The sequence below is a fragment of the Pseudorasbora parva genome, chromosome 22, assembly GCF_024679245.1.
Source record: "Pseudorasbora parva isolate DD20220531a chromosome 22, ASM2467924v1, whole genome shotgun sequence".
Classification (NCBI taxonomy): Eukaryota; Metazoa; Chordata; class Actinopteri; order Cypriniformes; family Gobionidae; genus Pseudorasbora; species Pseudorasbora parva.
The window spans coordinates 9,366,197-9,385,640 of record NC_090193.1 but is presented as its reverse complement, the minus strand read 5'-3'; the positions used below and the strand labels follow the sequence as shown (position 1 = coordinate 9,385,640).

General features: G+C 42.8%; 1 protein-coding gene across 1 annotated transcript in view; it reads right to left on the bottom strand.

Moving 5' to 3' along the window:
* ranbp3a (RAN binding protein 3a) overlaps positions 1 to 18,122 on the bottom strand; it is a 28,341-nt gene extending 10,219 nt beyond the window's left edge. Inside the window, exons 1-12 of the mRNA XM_067430768.1 lie at positions 17,826 to 18,122; positions 15,486 to 15,568; positions 13,966 to 14,021; positions 13,845 to 13,881; positions 13,405 to 13,491; positions 13,227 to 13,298; positions 10,348 to 10,413; positions 10,054 to 10,146; positions 9,856 to 9,968; positions 1,333 to 1,440; positions 184 to 278; positions 4 to 76 (exon numbers count right to left, since the gene is read on the bottom strand). Of these exons, the coding sequence (XP_067286869.1) occupies positions 4 to 76; positions 184 to 278; positions 1,333 to 1,440; positions 9,856 to 9,968; positions 10,054 to 10,146; positions 10,348 to 10,413; positions 13,227 to 13,298; positions 13,405 to 13,491; positions 13,845 to 13,881; positions 13,966 to 14,021; positions 15,486 to 15,501 (816 nt within the window). The 5' untranslated portion in view covers positions 15,502 to 15,568; positions 17,826 to 18,122. The remainder of the gene's footprint in view (positions 1 to 3; positions 77 to 183; positions 279 to 1,332; positions 1,441 to 9,855; positions 9,969 to 10,053; positions 10,147 to 10,347; positions 10,414 to 13,226; positions 13,299 to 13,404; positions 13,492 to 13,844; positions 13,882 to 13,965; positions 14,022 to 15,485; positions 15,569 to 17,825) is intronic.
* Positions 18,123 to 19,444: the final 1,322 nt, after the last annotated feature.

Genomic DNA, 19,444 nt, shown 5'->3' with positions numbered 1-19,444 from the left:
TACCAAGACACGATCCAACATGTTCTGCCCAAAGACAAACTTCACACTGTTGGCATTGCTATTGTCAGGTTGTGCGCTAAAAAAAAAAAAAGAGATAGTGATGCCAAGAAAAGTTACAAGTTTCTGCCTGAGAAGAGCTGTAAAATGTCTTTAAAATGAACATGAACATTTGAACTGCAATACCTAGAAGTCGTGCACTGCAAGAAGTAATTTGTTTCTTCAGAGTTTTCTGCCAGAAGACAATCAGCATTCTGAGACGAGTCCCAGCTGTTACCCACCTGCAGCAAATGCAATTTTGCCCTTTTAATAAAACAAAACATCAAACTCAAAAAAGAAACATATGTTGTACTTCTAAATACCCACATAACATAGTAAGCACCTAAAAATTCAGATTTGTAGATATTTACTGTGAATTAGGACTGGGTGATAGTTTTCAAAGAAAGAAAAAAAAAACCTGTTATTTGTTTTAAAAAAAATAATGTATGTACGACAATATAAAAATATAAAAAATAAAATAAAATAAAATAAAAACATTAATAAAATCAACATACACAACCATTCAATAGTTTGTGGTTGGTAAGATTTTCTAATGTTCTGAAAGCAGTCTCTTATGTTCCCCAAGGCTGCATTTATTTGATGAAAAATACAGTAAACTAGAGCTATTATGAAGATCACTACAATTTAAAATAACCACTTTCTGTTTTAATCTATTTTAAAATATAATGTAATCTTGTGAAAGAAAAGCTGAATTTTCAGTGACATTACTGTAGTCTTCAGTGTCATGTGATCATTCTAAATATGCTGATCAAAAACATTTATTATTAATGTTAAAACAATTATGCTGTTATAAGCAAAAAGTAACCATTTTTTTCAGGATTCTTTGATGAAACATATTTTAAATTAAATAATTTTTAATTTCAATTGAATGCATCGTTGCTGAATAAAAGTATTCATTTCTTTAAACGTCTGAATGAATTTCACTAAATCCTAAATCATATTATGTGGTGGCTTCTGTAAAAAACTATTGACCGATAGTGCAAACAAAACTCAGAAGCAGAGTTTTGAATCATTAATTTATGAATTTATAAATTAATAGATTTTTTAAAAAAGTTTAAAAAAGAGCTACTATTAAAACATACGTCTAAATGCTTCCATACTCAATTCAAGGAAGGATAGATAAACTAAATAGATAAAAAGCTAAACAAACCATTGTAATATTCAAAATGTTGCTTAATTTTCATATCGACAGCAATGCTGTGTGGTTAATATTCAATATATCACCCAGCCCTGATAAGAATAAGGCAAAAATCACACAGAGAACATCAGACAAACCTTTGCTCTGTCCCTCATATTCTGTCCAAACACAAAACTGGCCTCAACTGGGGCACCAGGTTCAGGTTTATCATCTGTTTTTTCCCCAAATGTACTGTTGTTCAATACCTTAAAAGAAAGAACAAACTGTCATTTAAGTTTAAAAGTGTGGCGAGAACACATATTCTGTTCCTTTTGCTGTATTCACACGTTACACACACAGGGTCAGCCAACAATAACGAAGATGTTCAGAACTATTTTCTGGAAACCACAGCCATGTAAACTAAAACTAAACTTGTCTGGCTTTGAACCGCAGCCCATGCTGTGTTCAAACATGCTTACACTGTACAATACGAAAAAACACGTTTAAACATTTCAGTGTCCCCTAAAATATGTGGACACTTAAGCCTCACTTCAAAATAAGATTTTTTTCTTTATATAACACAATATCAAATAAAATGGGATATGATTTAAGAAATATAGCACAAATACACTTTTTAAGCAAAACATTTCACAAAAGGAAGTTTTGATACAATTAAAATTATTTAAAAAAATTATAATATACTGTTTAAAATAAATACAAAAAGTATTTAGACACTCAAACATTATACTGCCATTCATTTATTAAATAAATTATTTTAAAGTGCCCCTATTATGCTTTTTCGAATATTACCTTTCATATAATATGTCATATGGTTCTTTGTGAAAATGTCTGCAAAAAAACTAAAAACTAAAGTGCATGATAAATAAAGTTATTGTCTCCTAAAAGAATGACCAAGGTATAGCACTTTTGAGAGTACTTCGACTCGACGCAGTAAAAAGTCACACCTGAAAAATCTCTCGAAGTACTCTCCAAAGTGCTATCCCGCCATACATTATAGTCATCCTTTTTAACCCGCTTAGAAAAATTGTATTTGTGTCACCATACTTGGTTGTTCAACTATTCATGTAACTGTATTTAAATAGAGAAAACGTTGAGGTGTTTAGTCACTTCTAACTTGATCTCTGTTTGGTACCTAATAAATGAACTGGACTAAGTGGTCTAAGTTCTATCAAAATGTCACCGTGTGTCACTGAGACGAGGGAGGTATGTATCAACTCGTCTTAGGGGGCTTTCATACCTGCCTCATTTAGTTTGGTTGAATGGTACTAGAGTTTATTTCCCTCTTTAGTGTGGATCATTTGGTCAGGTGCGAAAGCAGCAATCGCACTCGGGCGCACACCAAAAGCGGACCAAACCAGCGTACCGAGACCTCCTTTGAAGAAGTGAATGCTGGAGCAGTTCGTTTGTGGTGAGAACGTGATCCGACCTCGAACAGAACTTAATGCAAAAGCACTGATCATTTTTGGACTAAACCAGCTGCCGTAGTAAGCTGCGCTGAAATTATGTGCATGACATTATTACCTGATAGATCATTGGCAATATTTTCAGAAGATGAGCATGTTGAGAATAATTAATGCACGTCTCCGCTTGAAGTGACGAGCGATGCGTGCTCGCAATTTGCAGTGCATTAGAACGTTGTTTTCAAGTCGCAGCCGCACTTCATTATATAAAGGTATTGTTTGCATACTGTGGTAAATAAACACACTGTAGTAGATTATGGCCAGGGACAAAACCAGCCCGCGCAGTTGTCTTCATAAGCACTATTCAAGACTTCGTTATATATCTGTATGAAATCATACACAGGCATCGATATCGTTTTGATTATTTTACAGTAGTCTAATAAATAAACAATTTCATTCAGTTAGCGAACAGATGCTATGAACTGAGCTCAGACCAGCGGCAGGAGTCAGATTTCATTTATCACGAGTGAGAAGCTGACAATATACGGCAGAAGATTCAGTTTCAAAACTAAATGTAAAAGCGCATATTTAAACAAGCTTGTCATTGTACTGTACTGTTCTGTTCTGTTTTTCATTAAGAACAGTATTGATGTTAATATAATTAACACACCATTCAATCAGTTTACTCCCAAATTGATAATCATTCTAAAGTGAAAGCATTATCCGTGTGGGCGCGGCTGCACGTGAATTCATAACGGTGCGCATTATGAATGCAGACTTTATTCGTCGTGAAAGATATAGAAATGCTCACAGGAAGAAAAAAAGCTTGCTACTACTGATGATCTTGACTACTATTATCACAGGACCTCGGTGTTCGGCGAAATATGGTAGGTCATTTGCGGGGGAATTTTTACTTTACAAATTACAGACATGGCCGATTCGCACGGGATTAAGATCACAGACATTCTGCAATTATTACAAATCACCAGAGGTCCCTAGATAATACTAGTCCCGTGCGAATGGCTGTAGGCTATAGTGTTAGTTTACTGGCTTTTCCTCTTGTTAGAATTTTCCCACACGTAAATTCTGACCAATCAAAAAGCAGTTTAGGAAATACGCCATGGCCAATGAGTGATGTGGATGTTGTCACGTGCCTGCGTTTTGGTTCGTTTCAACTGGTTCGGACCAAAGCAATCAGTGTGGTGTGAAAAGGAACCCAAAAAAGCTGAAAAATGCAATGTGATAAAGTTCGTTTGTGTAAGGAAGGAAGAGGACAAGGGGGTCGGTTTGACTGCTGACGCTTCTCTTTATTATAACAAAACTCAGTCTCTTCACACGGCTATTGCCCGTGTGTATCTCTCTCAGTCACTTCCGGGTTCCAGTTAAACGTTCCGCTTCCGGGTCAACGTGTCTCACAACTCAATGTCCGTGAGTGTGTGTGTGTGTCGCGTCAGCAGTCCCTCTCTCTCTCCTGGATCTCCGGTTCCACCTAGGTTTTATCCCCTCTCCGCGCTCATTACTGGAACGAGAGACAGGTGTTATTAATCTGCTTCCAACCCACTCACTTACCGCTCGTCCCGCGGCTCTCTCTCCCGCTGCAGACCTCGCTGAACCACGCCCCCCTTGCCACATACCCCCACCGCCCGACTCAGGCCGGGGAGCCGTCCGGCCTGCAGCCCCCCCCCCCCCATTTCTGGAGAGGAAATCGGCCACAGCCATCTGAGCACCCGGCCTGTGGACCACCTTGAATTTAAACGGCTGAAGAGCTAGATACCAACGGGTGATCCGCGCGTTGGTATCCTTCATGCGGTGGAGCCATTGGAGAGGAGCGTGGTCCGAACAGAGGGTGAACTCCCGCCCCAGGAGGTAATAGCGGAGAGTGAGAACGGCCCATCTGATGGCCAAACACTCCTTCTCTATGGTGCTGTACTTAGCTTCCCTCTTGGAGAGCTTACGGCTAATGTACAGCACCGGCCGCTCTCCCCCCTCCACCTCCTGGGCCAGGACTGCGCCCAGCCCCCTGTCCGACGCGTCAGTCTGCAACAAGAAAGGGAGAGAAAAGTCAGGGGAGTGTAAAAGCGGCCCGCCACATAGAGCAGCCTTCACTTGGGTAAAAGCCTGTTGACACGGCTCCGTCCACTGGACCGTATCTGGTAGCCCCTTTCTAGTAAGATCAGTCAAAGGGCTGGTGAGGTCCGAATAATTTGGTATAAACCGTCTATAATATCCCGCCAGCCCCAAAAACTGTCTTACCTCCTTTTTGGTCTTGGGCCTCGGACAGGTTGCAATTGCGGCAGTCTTATCAATTTGGGGACGCACCTGACCATGACCCAAGTGGAAGCCCAGATACCTTACTTCCACCCGCCCAATCGCACACTTCTTTGGGTTGGCCGTGAGCCCCGCTCCCCTCAGCGACCTCAGGACCGCCCTCACATGCTGCATATGCCGCTGCCAATCGTGACTATAAATCACTATGTCATCCAGGTACGCAGCAGCATACGCAGCATGGGGGCGCAAAATCCTATCCATGAGTCGCTGGAAGGTTGCGGGCGCTCCGAACAAGCCGAAAGGAAGCGTGACAAATTGGTGTAATCCAAACGGCGTGGTGAAAGCTGTCTTTTCTTTGGACAATGGAGACAAGGGGATCTGCCAATAGCCCTTTGTTAAGTCCAGTGTCGAATAAAATCGAGCCGTGCCTAACCGATCAAGCAACTCGTCAACCCGCGGCATTGGATACGCGTCGAATTTCGACACAGCGTTCACCTTGCGGTAGTCCACACAGAACCTGACCGAGCCGTCTGTTTTGGGGACCAAAACTATCGGGCTCGCCCAGTCACTGTTGGACTCCTCGATTACTCCCATGTCGAGCATTGCGCCTAATTCTTCCTGAACTACTTTTTTCTTATGTTCAGGCAAGCGATACGGCCGGCTGCGAACTACCACGCCCGGCTCGGTCTCGATATGGTGCTGAATCAAGTCGGTACGTCCCGGTAGGGGCGAGAACACGTCAGCGAACTCCGCCTGCAATTTTGATAAATCAGCGAGTTGTAACGGTGAGAGGTGATCTCCCCCAGGGGCCAGCGCGACTGATTGCGCTTTAATGCTCGCCTCTGGCCCGAGATCATCCTCTCCCCCGATCACCGTTGCCAACAACACTGATTCCACCTCATTCCATTTTTTTAGCAGGTTGAGGTGGTATATTTGACGTGCCCCGTTCCTATCGGATCGTATCACTTCATAATCGAGCTCTCCTATCTGTCGTGCGACCTCAAACGGCCCCTGCCACTTTGACATTAATTTTGAGCTCGACGTAGGGAGTAGAACGAGCACTTTCTCTCCCGGTGTGAATTTGCGTAGTTTTGTACCCCTGTTATATGACCGGCTCTGGCGGTCCTGGGCTTGCAACAAATTCTCCCTAGATAGCCGCCCCAAGGTGTGGAGTTTTGTTCGCAAGTCCATGACGTACTGAATTTCGTTTTTGGCCAAAGAAGGTCCCTCCTCCCAAGTTTCTCGTAGGACGTCCAGCACCCCCCGTGGCTGTCGTCCGTAGAGAAGCTCGAAGGGGGAAAACCCCGTGGAGGCTTGTGGAACCTCCCGCACGGCAAATAAGAGGGGTTCTAACCACCGATCCCAATTTTTGGCGTCTTCCTGTACGAACTTACGGATCATGGATTTAAGAGTGCGATTAAATCGTTCGACCAAGCCGTCCGTTTGTGGGTGATAGACGCTTGTTCGCATGGATTTAATGCCCAATAATCCGTAGAGTTCGCTCATCGTGCGTGACATAAACGCCGTGCCTTGATCAGTGAGGATTTCTTTCGGAATCCCCACTCGGGAGATCAGACGAAACAGTGCGTCCGCAACACTCTTCGCGGAGATGTTGCGGAGAGCCACTGCCTCCGGATATCGTGTTGCGTAGTCCACGATGACTAACGCAAAACGATGTCCGCGTGCGGATCGCTCCAATGGCCCGATGAGGTCCATCGCAATTCTCTCGAAGGGGACCTGCATTAATGGAAGGGGGCGCAATGGCGCTTTTGGGGCGGCCAGTGGATTCACCAACTGACATTCAGGGCAAGACGCGCACCACCTGCGCACATTGTCATGAATGCCTGGCCAAAAAAATCGGGTCATTAAGCGATTCAGTGTGGCCGCCTGCCCCAGGTGGCCCGCCATCGGGTTCGAGTGAGCCGCCTGGAAAAGCATTTCCCGGCGGCTCTTTGGTACTAATAACTGGGTTGTATCCACTTTTGTCTGAGTGTCTTGGGTCACTCGATACAACCGATCCTTAATTATGGCAAAATAAGGATACGTGACGGGCAACGCGGGTTGGAGAGACTGACCGTCGATAGAGCGGACCTGCTGAAATGCATGTTTTAGGGTCTCATCTTGAGACTGCTCCAGAGGGAAGTCATCGCGGTCCGAGAGAATCAGTCTCTCGACCCCGCTCGGTTCCTCTGAAGCTGTTCCCAAGGGTCCCGTATCAGTCTCGCCAACCTGCACTCGCACCGCCCCGTTCCTAGCCTTGTTTTCCCAAGCGGCATCCGCGCATAACGACCCCAATAATGCCGAAAAGGCGGGCCAATTCGTCCCCAGAATTAGCGGATGCCGGAGGTGGGGACTAACCGCCACCTCAACACTATGCTTTTTCCCCCTAAACTGTATCGTGACTGGGACAACCGGATATTCCACCACATCCCCGTGCACACACCGCACCTTAACCATGCGGCTTGTATCCAATGCCCCAGGCTGCATCAGGCTTTGATGGATCGAGGTTTGGTTACATCCTGAATCCACCAAGGCCTGATATGTACCCCCCTTGATACTTACAGGAATTTGGTACTCTCCTGCTTGATCGGGGGTGGTCCGCTGGACGTCCGGGATCCGGATCATTGTCCCGATGTCCATCCTCGGACATCGGTCCACAAAATGATCCGGATCACCGCACCGCCAGCAGGCCAGCCCAGGCTTACCCGCCACCCCTGCGGCGGGGAGTGGGTTGGAAAATGAGCGCGGGGAGGGTGTGCAACCGGAGCCATTATCACCACCCGCCCCCAGCGGCCCCGCCCCCCTGGGCGGAGCCCGCGAACTCCCGGACGGTCCTGGGCCCATCCCACCCCGACCTCTGGGGGGAACGCGAGGAGGGCCTGGAGGACGGGACCTGGGGAGAGGGACAGGGCGAGAGGGAGAGACAGAGGGGGGAGAGAGAGAGTGAGAAGTTAGTGAGGGCTCGCCGACCCCCGGGCACGCCACCAGGTGGTCCTCCGCCAGCTGGATGGCCGTCTCCAGCGACGTGGGCCGGTGGCACTGGACCCACTCGGCGGTCTTTCTTGGGAGCCGAGTGATGAATTGCTCCAGCACCACCAGATCGATGGTATGGTCCACGTCGCTTCCGCCGGCCAAGAGCCATCTGCGGCACGAGTCCCGGAGCTGTTGGGCCATAGCGAAGGGTCGGCCGGCCTCGCCCCATTCCAGGGAGCGGAACCTCTGGCGGTGTTGCTCCGGGGTCCGACCGACCCTCTGTAGGATGGCCCTTTTTAGATCCTCGTACTTCAGGAGGTTCGCTACCGGCAGATGTTGGGCGGCCGCCTGGGCTTCTCCTGTTAGTAATGGAATGAGGCGCACCGGCCACTGTGCCCGGGGCCAGCCGGAGGCCTCCGCGGTCTTCTGGAAGAGGTCTATGAAGGCCTCCGGATCGTCCTCTGGCCCCATCTTGTGGAGGGGCATGTGGACCGATGCGCTAGCCCGCCCGGCGGCTTCGGCGCGAACCTCCCGATCCATCCAGCTCCGGAACCGCTCGCGGTCCTCTTGCTGGCCGCGGACAATCGCCTCGAAGCGGCGCTCCTGGTCCGCCCGCAGGTCCAGCATTGCCTGATGTTGGTCTTGGTGGAGGACCGCGAGGGAGGTGATGATGTCCGCAAATGGCGAGGCGGAGGGCGTTGTCATGGCGGCGGCGCTGTCCTACTTCCTTCCCGGGTTTCGGCACCAGTGTGATAAAGTTCGTTTGTGTAAGGAAGGAAGAGGACAAGGGGGTCGGTTTGACTGCTGACGCTTCTCTTTATTATAACAAAACTCAGTCTCTTCACACGGCTATTGCCCGTGTGTATCTCTCTCAGTCACTTCCGGGTTCCGGTTAAACGTTCCGCTTCCGGGTCAACGTGTCTCACAGCTCAATGTCCGTGAGTGTGTGTGTGTGTCGCGTCAGCAGTCCCTCTCTCTCTCCTGGATCTCCGGTTCCACCTAGGTTTTATCCCCTCTCCGCGCTCATTACTGGAACGAGAGACAGGTGTTATTAATCTGCTTCCAACCCACTCACTTACCGCTCGTCCCGCGGCTCTCTCTCCCGCTGCAGACCTCGCTGAACCACGCCCCCCTTGCCACATGCAACAATGCATAATTGTTTGCCCTTGGTTCGGACCAAAAGAACCGAACTAGAGATGTGAAAGCACCCTTAGTTAAGGGAATAACATAGTTTAATATGAAAAAGCGGTGGAGTATCCCTTTAATATTTCCCAGAAATTGCTGTAAAAACATAGTGAAACTGCTGTTTAATCCTATTCAAACAGCGTAGAGTTGTTTGGAACTATTGAGAGCTCTGTGAACCAAGTTACATCGAGATCAAAGCATGTCGCAACTCTGTTTTTCTATGGCTCTGGGTCATCCACAACAGACTGGGCCATCTGACCAATCAGAGCAGACTAGGCTCTTGGAGAAGAGGGGTTTTTAGAGACTGAATCTTTGAACAAACTGTTCACAGACTCCTTTGAGAAATTAGGTGATGCTGCAATATATATTGTATTATATTATGAGAAGTGTTTTTGACATTGAATGCATGTAAACCTGCTGTAGGAAACTTTATATGAGCATAATAGAGGTACATTAAACGTATAGTTCACCCAAAAATGAAAATTCTGTTATAATTTACTCACCCTCATGTTGTTCCAAACCTGTATGAGTTTCTTTGTTCTGCTGACAACAAAAAAATATATTTTGAAGAATGTTTGGAACAAAGCAGATAGAGCAACCATTCACTACCATAGTAGAGAAATAAATACTATGGTAGGAAATGGTTGTTCTATCTGCTTTGTAACAAACATTCTTCAAAATACCTTATTTTGTGTTCAGCAGAACAAAGAAACTCATACAGGGTTGGAACAAAATGAGGGTGAGTAAATGATGACAGAATTTTCCTTTTCCTTTGGTTGAACTATCCCCTTAAATAGATGGCAGTGCTGCCTGGGACATGGGTTTGAGTCTTACCAATGACACGTCATCATTCTGTGTGCCAGCAGCAGACATCTCTGAGGTATGTTCACATTCTGTTCCTCCATCTGAGAGGTTTTTCACTCCGTTTGAACTGCTGTTACTCGTGCCTGGTGAAACAACAGACTTCAGCTGTAATATGTTCTAGTACTCCTTCAACTGATCTAGTTGAGTTGATATTCATCATGTACTCACTGTTCTGAGGGGGGGTCCGGGCCGGAGGGGGCTGAAGCACTGGAGGTCGCAGAATGCTGCGTTGGGCTTCTTTGGGTTTGGGGCTGGGGACACCTGAAACAAATCAATCAAATAATGATTGCACTTAACTCAGCATCCCTCAAGCTTGTCAGGCCCTCTGATGATCTCTGGTACTGAAAGTTCAAATAGTGACGGTCTGTGGAATCATGTAAATAAACAATCTTATGAAAGCACCACAACTGCATATCTATCAACAGACAGGTCAAAACAGCAGATGTTTGAACACTGACTCACCAGTGCTCGGCGCCTGGCCATGGATCAGAGTCGGGGGCTTCAGGCGAAATCCCACAGTCTTCTCTTCTGATGGAAACAAATTAGGAGAAAAATAGATCTGTCATAATGAAATTGAAACTGACATTGCTTGTTTTCTTAAAGGGGTGATGAATTGAGAAATCAACTTTCCCTTGAGCTTTTGATGTATAAAAGGACAAGGTAATATAAGGATATCCTGTAAGGTTCAGAGCTCAAAAATTCCTTGTTAGTCAAAGAATATATTTTATTGACACCAGGCCCAGGAAACGATTGTGTGCGCATCTTGACGTCATCGTGTGACGAAACACTACCTCTACAGAATAATAATGTAATAATAATAATGTTCTGATCATGCTAGCCAGCAGCAATAAACATGCCAAGACATTGAACTATTCCTGGATGTGGAAGAACACAGTCGCTGCATAAGCTTCCTTCGGATCCTAATATTAGGAATATGATACTTAATTTATTTTTAAAGAAGTTCTGCCTCACATGGGGAAGACATTATACGCTTGTGCGCTTCATTTCACTGCGGAATCATTTGTAAATAAGTGTCAGGTTGAGCTGGATTTGCAGACATATTGAGATTAAAACACAAAGCTGTGCCTTTTATATTGGATCCGACAGGAATGGTGCAACACACTTATGTGAGTAAAACAACTTTTTTATATGTAATAGTAGACCCGGGGCTATGTGTTTTCCAGACGGGCTAACAAAACGAAAGCCCTTAGGGAGGCCTGTGAATCTCAAATAGTGAAATAATATTTGTGCGCGCGTGTGCGGGTCACGCTTATATCCACCGATCGGGCGGGCCAAGTAATACAAAAATAATATTCCAATCAAACGCGTTGACCAATACTAAAACAAAACAATATTGAAACACATTGTTCTCTACATATAGGGTATGTGGCTTATTTAAGTGCAAAAAAGGTCAAGATATGATTTTACTGGTCCATTTACAACCCTAGAAATTGTCCCTAGAATAAATTATCTGTTTTTGTCTTATTTGGAAGGGTCATGAATAATAAAGTTGAGCTCTGCTCTGATTTTGGCTCATTTCAGTATCTCACTCAAGTGCAATTTTTCAGCAAACAGCACAAGCGGCTCGTGAGTCGTGACAGAACACAGACTAGTGATGTGTCGTTTATGAACGATTCGTTCATTTTGAACGAATCTTTAATATGACTCGAGAACGACGGGTTTTCTCAGAGAGCAATTCGTTCATTTTGTGTTGACCGCGCATGCGCAACATCCCATATGTTCTGTACAGGGAACAGAATTGATTAGTTAATCTTTCGAGTACTGGTTTGAGTCATTCGTTCATCAAGTACCAGCCCCATAGGCAAGGCTATGCAGTCTGTACCGGAAACAGAAATAATTAGTTCTCTTGAGTCTTCGGTCCGAGTCTCGTTCTTTTGTCATGTGACGTGACAGCCATGTTGGATACAGAAATAGTTCATTCACAACCTTTCCTCACAAACAAGTGCGCAAATTGTTTTTTCAGCTAGTAGGCCTATAATAATTGATTTTCCTGGACACATTGGGTTCGTCAGAATGGGTATGCATAGTTTATTGCTATATCTTCTGAATGATTTCATAATAATAAATAAATTACAACATGCAGTCAATAATACGACTAATGTTGTGAGACACTGAACCGGCGCGGTCATGTGACAAAAGAACGAGACTCAGATTCAGACCCGAACGACTTGAACGAGAAGACTCGAGAGATGAACTCATTTCTTCTGTTTCCGGTGACTGCATAGCCTTGCCTATATGGCGCTGGGACTTGATGAACGAATGACTTGAAGACACGAGAGAACTAACCTTTTCTGTTTCCGGACGCATGTATTATATGAGGCTGTCACGGCCCAGATCAGACATGATGACAGAACTAACGGCTCGAACCAGAAGTCATGCGAGGTGCAGCACGTTTAAGTAAAACACCGGCTAGAATACATAATCTTTTAACAGTAAAGCTTTGATTGGGGGATTTAAGTTACTGAAATCTGGCAACCGCAAGCATGAACTTCTCGAACGCTCCTCTTTTTCCCCCTGACAAAACCAAAAAGTGCTTTTTTGATATTGCATGTTTAATATAGTCAAAATAATCATTTAAAGATGTTTGTGTCATCTCGTCTTGCCTAAGTAATGGAATGAACAGTTGTCAATGAAGGTTTTACATCATTTTGGTTCACAAAATTGACTAGTTAGAGCAAACTAACAATTTTGAATTATGAATGATAAACATCAACCGTGCCTGTTGAGTTCTGTTCTGTGGGAAGGCTATGAAAAGTGCTCACATCTCCAGCACAGCCTGGAACATAACATTCGTATCCATGACCTGCTGTTTTCACTGTCGTCATCTTCACAATACCTGCAAAACTTCTGTTGATTCGGTGCAGGTCCACGTTAATACTGCCTGGCTTTGAACATGGGCTAGTTATATGCAAATTTGAGGAGGCGTAAATATTTATGATCACAGTCAGTGTTATGTTGGGATTCGCTCATTTTTCAGTGGTATTTTTCAAGCACAAGATTTATAAATGAAGGAGGAATAAGTGGTGTTTGAGGCTCATAGTACGTTAGTTTCATGTACAGAACTCTTATTATTCAACTCTTCCAAGCTAAATACAGTTTTCGATTCTAGGGCACCTTTAATGCAAATGTCCATTTCTATAAGAACTTTCCTTTTCATGTCTGTCAATTACAGACTACTTTTCTCAATCTGATCAATTCCCAATGGATAAAATCCCTCAGAAATGTCACATTATGAATGCAAAACAGACTGTGGGTGCTATTTCATGTTCACTTAAAATGTGTGATTTGGTTTAAGTTTTTAGCATTGTTGCAAATCTCACCAGGTTCTGAGTCGGAGTTTCCGGTTGGTGACTGACAGAAACTGGATGGCATGAAAACATTATTCTTAGAAACTGCGAACAGGAAAAGAAAGTGTAAAAGAAAAGGGATTAACAGAAGAAGCCCTTCATGTACTACAAACATCTGTAATTATTTCCAAGGTGTAAAACTCTGGATTACCGGAATGAGTTGGTGGGAATTGTGTAAATGGTGATGTTCTTCCTCTTTTGGCAGCAGGACTGTAACTCCCATCTTCTTTATCAGAGTCTAGGACAGAAAAAGAGACCAGAAAAGATAGATAATATAAATAAAAATAGCACTTAAACTTTAAATACGCATGCATAAAGTAATTCTTCATACAGAATTTATTGGATGAAGCACATTTTCAAGACATTATCCACCCAAAAATTAAACTTTATCTTAAGGTGACGTAGTTACACGTTAGTATATCTATCTACTATAGTAATAACAGTACATTTAAACATACATACATACATACAAATATAGACATCATTTTCTTAAAGTAACAATTTATTTTCCTTTTTTTATTTAATTATATGAAATATGTTCCAAACATTTCTTAGTGAAATTCAGTGCTTTCAAAAAAAGACTAAACTCACCTTCTCCATCCTCTGTGCTGGATCCCTCTGCTGACCTCTGAAGAAACAATCAGTGATTTAAAGCCAGTTTTAAACAGGTGTGACCTGAGTCATGCAGTAAGAACTGAAGTGCATGTCTTACCTTTTGTGTTTTATCCTTCTGAAACACAAACACTGGAGGAGCAACAGCAGGTTTATCTGCAAGTAGAAAAACAAGATGTCTGAGTCAGTGGGAGTGGATATGATTCAATCACTGTACCAAAACAAGTCAGCTGCTTTCTGTAAAGTTCTAAGAAATGTACAATTATTTTTGACGTTGGTTCCTTCTAGACTGTGAAAAGCCAGTACTTTTGGCTCATATGGATGAAAGACAACAACTCCCAGAATGCACTTGCTTCGCTGCCCTACGAGGCCACTCCCACCGGTTACATCACTTGCCCACCCCAGCACCAGCCCACCCTCGTTTTCATTTTTATAGTAATAAAATCATTTAGTTCAGTTAGAGAACAAACACTACAATTAAAACCCGAACGTGTCTGCTCAATACAGCATGACCCGAACGAGAGTCGCCACACAAACACAGAAGGAGTCAGATTTCATTCATCACGAGAGCGAAGAGCTGACAAACAATATGATCACGGAAGATTTGGTTTCAAAGTGAAATGTAATGCAGCTGTTTAAGTGAGTTTGTCATTGTACAGTTTTCCTGTTAAGAATTAAGCGGTTATGAATCAGTGTATTTATTCATGATTCAGATCGCGTGTCAAACTGCCAAACTGCTGAAATCACGTGACATTGGCGATCCGAATCATGAATCAATATGCTGATTCATAACCGTTCGAATCTTTGTTTGCGGATTGAAAACAAATACGGAAGAGAAGACAATGCTGAATAAAGTCGTAGTTTTTGATATATTTGGACCAAAATATTTCCGATGCTTCAAGAGATTCTAATTAACCAACTGATGTCACATATGGACTACTTTAATGATGTTTTTATTAGCTTTCTGGAAAGGGACAGTATACCGTAAACATTCAATGGAGGAAGAGAAAGCCCCCGGACTAAATATAAAATATCTTAAACTGTGTTCCGAAGATGAATGGAGGTCTTTCAGGTGTGGAACGAACAAACCCTTTAAGTATGTCTTTATCGGGTTAATATCTTAGAATTATAAAGCCTCTGTCCTATCACATTCTTTGGCTGATCTTCATGGAGACAAGCACACACGCATGCGCGTTCTCACACACACACACACACACACACACACACACACACACACACACACACCAAACAAAGCCCAGACACAGAGAGAAAAACAACTCATGAGGGCAATGGAAAAATGGCTACAATCTCTTAGAAGCAGATGGACAAAAAAAATTAAAAGCCAAAGAAAACATTCCTGGCTTAATTTGCTAGTGTCTATTTTTATATTACCATGGACTTGCAGAGATATCCGTCTAGAACACATCTACTAGTTACAGCCTCTGATGCTGAGCGCTGACCCATTTAAAGCCTCAGTCCATTATCACTGAATGAATGATTCTGAGAGCGAAAATCAGACTGTTCAAAATCTACTGAACAAATTGCAATGACTGTCCCAATAATATCTCTAAAGAAGTGCAGAAGAGATCATCTCTTCATCCGTTTGCCAATACACCTCACCGTTGTCATCTGCCATGCTGCTGTCTGATCCCTCCTCAGGATGAAGTTAAGCTCTTGTGTTTCCAACCATCAGAGAGAAAATACTAAATGAAACATGAAGGCAAAAGCATGAGAGTTAAAGTAATAAAAAAAAAACATGACAAGAATAAAATAGCCTAAATATAATATTAAATTATATTAATAGAAAGGTAAAGCTTACAAACTTACGAATAAAAACTTTAAAAGTACAGTTCACTCGAAACCGAACGTTTATGTCATGTTATAAAATTTGTATGACTAAATTTCTTCAGAATATCTGCCCCTTTTTATTATTATGAAAGTGAACGAGTTTTCAATAAATTGTTAAAAAACAGTCTGAATGATTAGTTTAGGAATCTGACTGATTTGGTTCTCAAATGCAACTCACTGATTGAATCATTATTAATCATCATATTGATAATCAGAGGCTACATTCAAACAGCTGTGATATTTTAAACAACTAAGTCCACAGTGTACATGATTATTTACAAATGACCTATTAAAGTCGGCATGAAATGGAAGTTGTGATAATCTTTTCTTCCCTATTGTGACAAACAAAGAATATAGACTATGAAAATTAGCCCATGATTTACTCACCCTCAAGTCTTCCTAGGTGTATATGACATTCTTCTTTCAGACGAATACAAGCAGAGCTATATTAAAAAATTCCTGGCTAATCCAAGCTTTATAATGGCACTAATTGTTGCTGTTTTTAAAACTCCATAAAAAATGCATCTGTACATCAAATAATGCTTTCCTCACAGCTCTGATGGGTCAATAAAGGCTTGAGGGTGTGGGTGAGTAAATCATGGGCTGATTTTCACTTTTGGGTGAACTATCCCTTTAAGTGTCTCTCTCCTCTTGTATTCACCGCATTACAAAAAAAATGATGTGAAAGTGTGTCTTCAGTAAAGATCGGCACAGTGTTCCAGTGGATCATTCCTATAACAGCTGCTCGCACATCAAAGGGTTAGTTCACCCAAAAATGAAAATTCTGTCATTAATTACACACCCTCATGCTGTTCCAAGACATTCGTTTATCTTCCGGACACAAATATTTTTGATGAAATCCGGGAGCTCTCTGACTCTGACTCCTCCATAGACAGCAATGTAATTAACATTTTCAAGGTCCAGAAAAGTAGTAAAGTCATGCTTACTTTTTGTGTGAAAAAAACAAACAAACAAAAAAACACATGAAGCACTTCCAGAACGCTGGCTTATTATTGGGCAACAATGTTGACATGAGCACCACAATGCATGCGCACGACGGGAGTTGTTCTGCCGTAGAACTAGGAGGCGCTGCACTGTTTACTCTATGTCAACAGCGTAAGAGTCTGACACAGGCTAGAAAAAAGTTAAATTAAGTCTTTATTTTTGTTTGTTATAATAGTATTATTGTTACTTCGTTCAATTAAGGTTGAACCGCTGGAGTCACATTGACTATTTTAACAATGTTTACCTTTCTAGTCCTTAAAAGGGTTTAAAAAACTGTCTATGGAGAGGTCAGATAGAATATAAATATCCTATTTTGTTCTCTGAAGACGAATGAATGTCTAACAGGTTTGGAACGACATAAGCGTAAGTAATTAATGACAGAATATAAATTTTTTGTTGAATTAACCCTTTAATGCAGTACTCTGGGGGGGGGGTGTTCATGGTTCGCAGTGTGTGTGTTCACTACTCCTGATGTGTCTGCACTAACTTGGATGAGTTAAATACAGAAGACACATTCCGAGTATGGGGTAACGTTACCATACTTGGCCTTCACGTCACCTCACTAAAATGAATACCCATGTACAATTGCTGTACTGGCATCCAAAAGGACAATTAAATTGATTGCACACATTACAAATGACTTTCTAGGACGGACAAATGACACACTGTAATTCCTCTTAACTTTCCTCAAAATAAGTTTATTTAAAACGTGTTGAAAGTGGCACATCCACTCCTGCCACAAACCACCAGAAACCAGCAAATCGAAATAACTGGCTACACGCATTTACGGCGACAACCAGTATAAACAGATGAAAATAGCAGAAATGTACATGCCTGCATATGAACACAAACAAAGATACCTGTTATAAAAAAACTTCTGTGAGAGAATATTAACAAACACAGATGTATGTAAACATTAGTTCTGTCTCTGACTTGAGGCCGGTGCGCGTAAATGCGACGATAAAATTGCGTGATTAAATCAGCAACAATAAGCAACCACTCGATCTCTCAACTCCAAACGGTCCGCGACATCATAACATGATTGGTTATAGTTAATAAACGGGTATGGAAAAGGTAAAGGGGTATTAAGACACAAATACCACTTACCCTCATCTGTCACCTCCGCCATCTTACTTCCGCTAACCATAATCCCCTGCGCTCTACAGTGACGCAAGAGCGTAAACTGCTGAGTTCAGGCAGTTCTGTTCTGGTTCTGTCGCGCGCTTGCAGCAGAGTAGAAAAATGTGTTATTTTTCTAAATTATCCAAATGCCATGTTATTTTATTACTCTAGCCTGTTAACTATCATTCCCCTATTTGAGCATCGACCTTAAATATTTGTAATTCATGAATGCTTGAGAATACTGACGTTGGATCGTTTTAAAGAAGAAACATATTATTACACAAGTGAATATCTTAAGGTTGCACGCCAATCAGGAATAGCATTATGCTAATATTGTGCTGGTCCCCCTTGTGCTGCCAAAACAGCCCTGAACTCATTGATGGACTCCACTAGACCCCAGAAGGTGTGCTGTGGTATCTGGAACCTGACCAAGTTGTTAGCAGCAGATCCTTTAAGTCCTGTAAACTGCGATGTGGGGCCTCCATGGATTAGACTTTTTTGTTCAGCACATCCCACAGATGCTCGATTGGATTGAGATCTGGGGAATTTGGAAGCCAACACCTCAAACTCGTTGTTCTCCTTAAACCGTGTCTCAACCAATTTTTGGCAGGGCCCAAGATTTCCCAGCAGAATATTGCCCAAAGCGTCACACTGCCTACGCTGGCTTGCCTTCTTCCCATAGTGCATCCTGGTGCCATGTGTTCCCCAGGTAAGCGATGAACATTCACCCAGCCATCCACGTGATGTAAAAGAAAACATGATTCATTAGACCAGGCCACCTTCTTTCATTGCTCCGTGGACAGGGACAGGGACACCCTAAATGGTCTGCAGCTATGCAGGCCCATATGCAACAAATTCTCGATTACTGTGTATTCGGAAACCTTTCTATCATAACCAACATTAACTTCTTGAGAAATTTGTTCCATAGATCGTCTGTTTGATCGGACCACACGGGCCAGCCTTCGGGCCCACATGCATCACAGCCTTGGAGACACATCTTGTACAGGGTCATGTCACTGGTTTTGGAGATGTGTCTATAGCCATCAAAATTTGGCCCTTGTCAAACTCACTCAAATCCTCACGCTAGCCCATTTTCCCTGCATCTAACACATCAACTTTGATAACAAAATGTTCACTTGCTGCCTAATATCCCACCTAATATGTGATGTGATGTGCTATATGTTCCGTAACCTGGGCGTATAGTTAACAGACTAAACAATAGACACATTTCACATTTCCAGATTTCTCTGAGGCGGTAGTCGTCATATTGTATAAACGTCTATAGTATTAGTGGTGAATAAGAGACTATTATTCAGACTCCCCATTTGCTCAAAAAGCAAAAGTTTGTTATCACAACTTTAAAAAAAGAGGACAAAAATAGAGAGATTGATAGCATCAGTCAGAAAGAGAGAAAGATGTTAAACATTTTCTTTTTTTAAAGTGTCACTCCCATGGCCGGTGTATTAAAAACAACCTCAGAGCAGAATTAGCTAAACATTTTTTTTGTTGTTTATACAAATGTAATATAATACAAAGTATAGCATTAATTTTTTTTTATGCGGATGATCATTAAAATGCGTCGTCATCAGTCTATGAAAAAAACT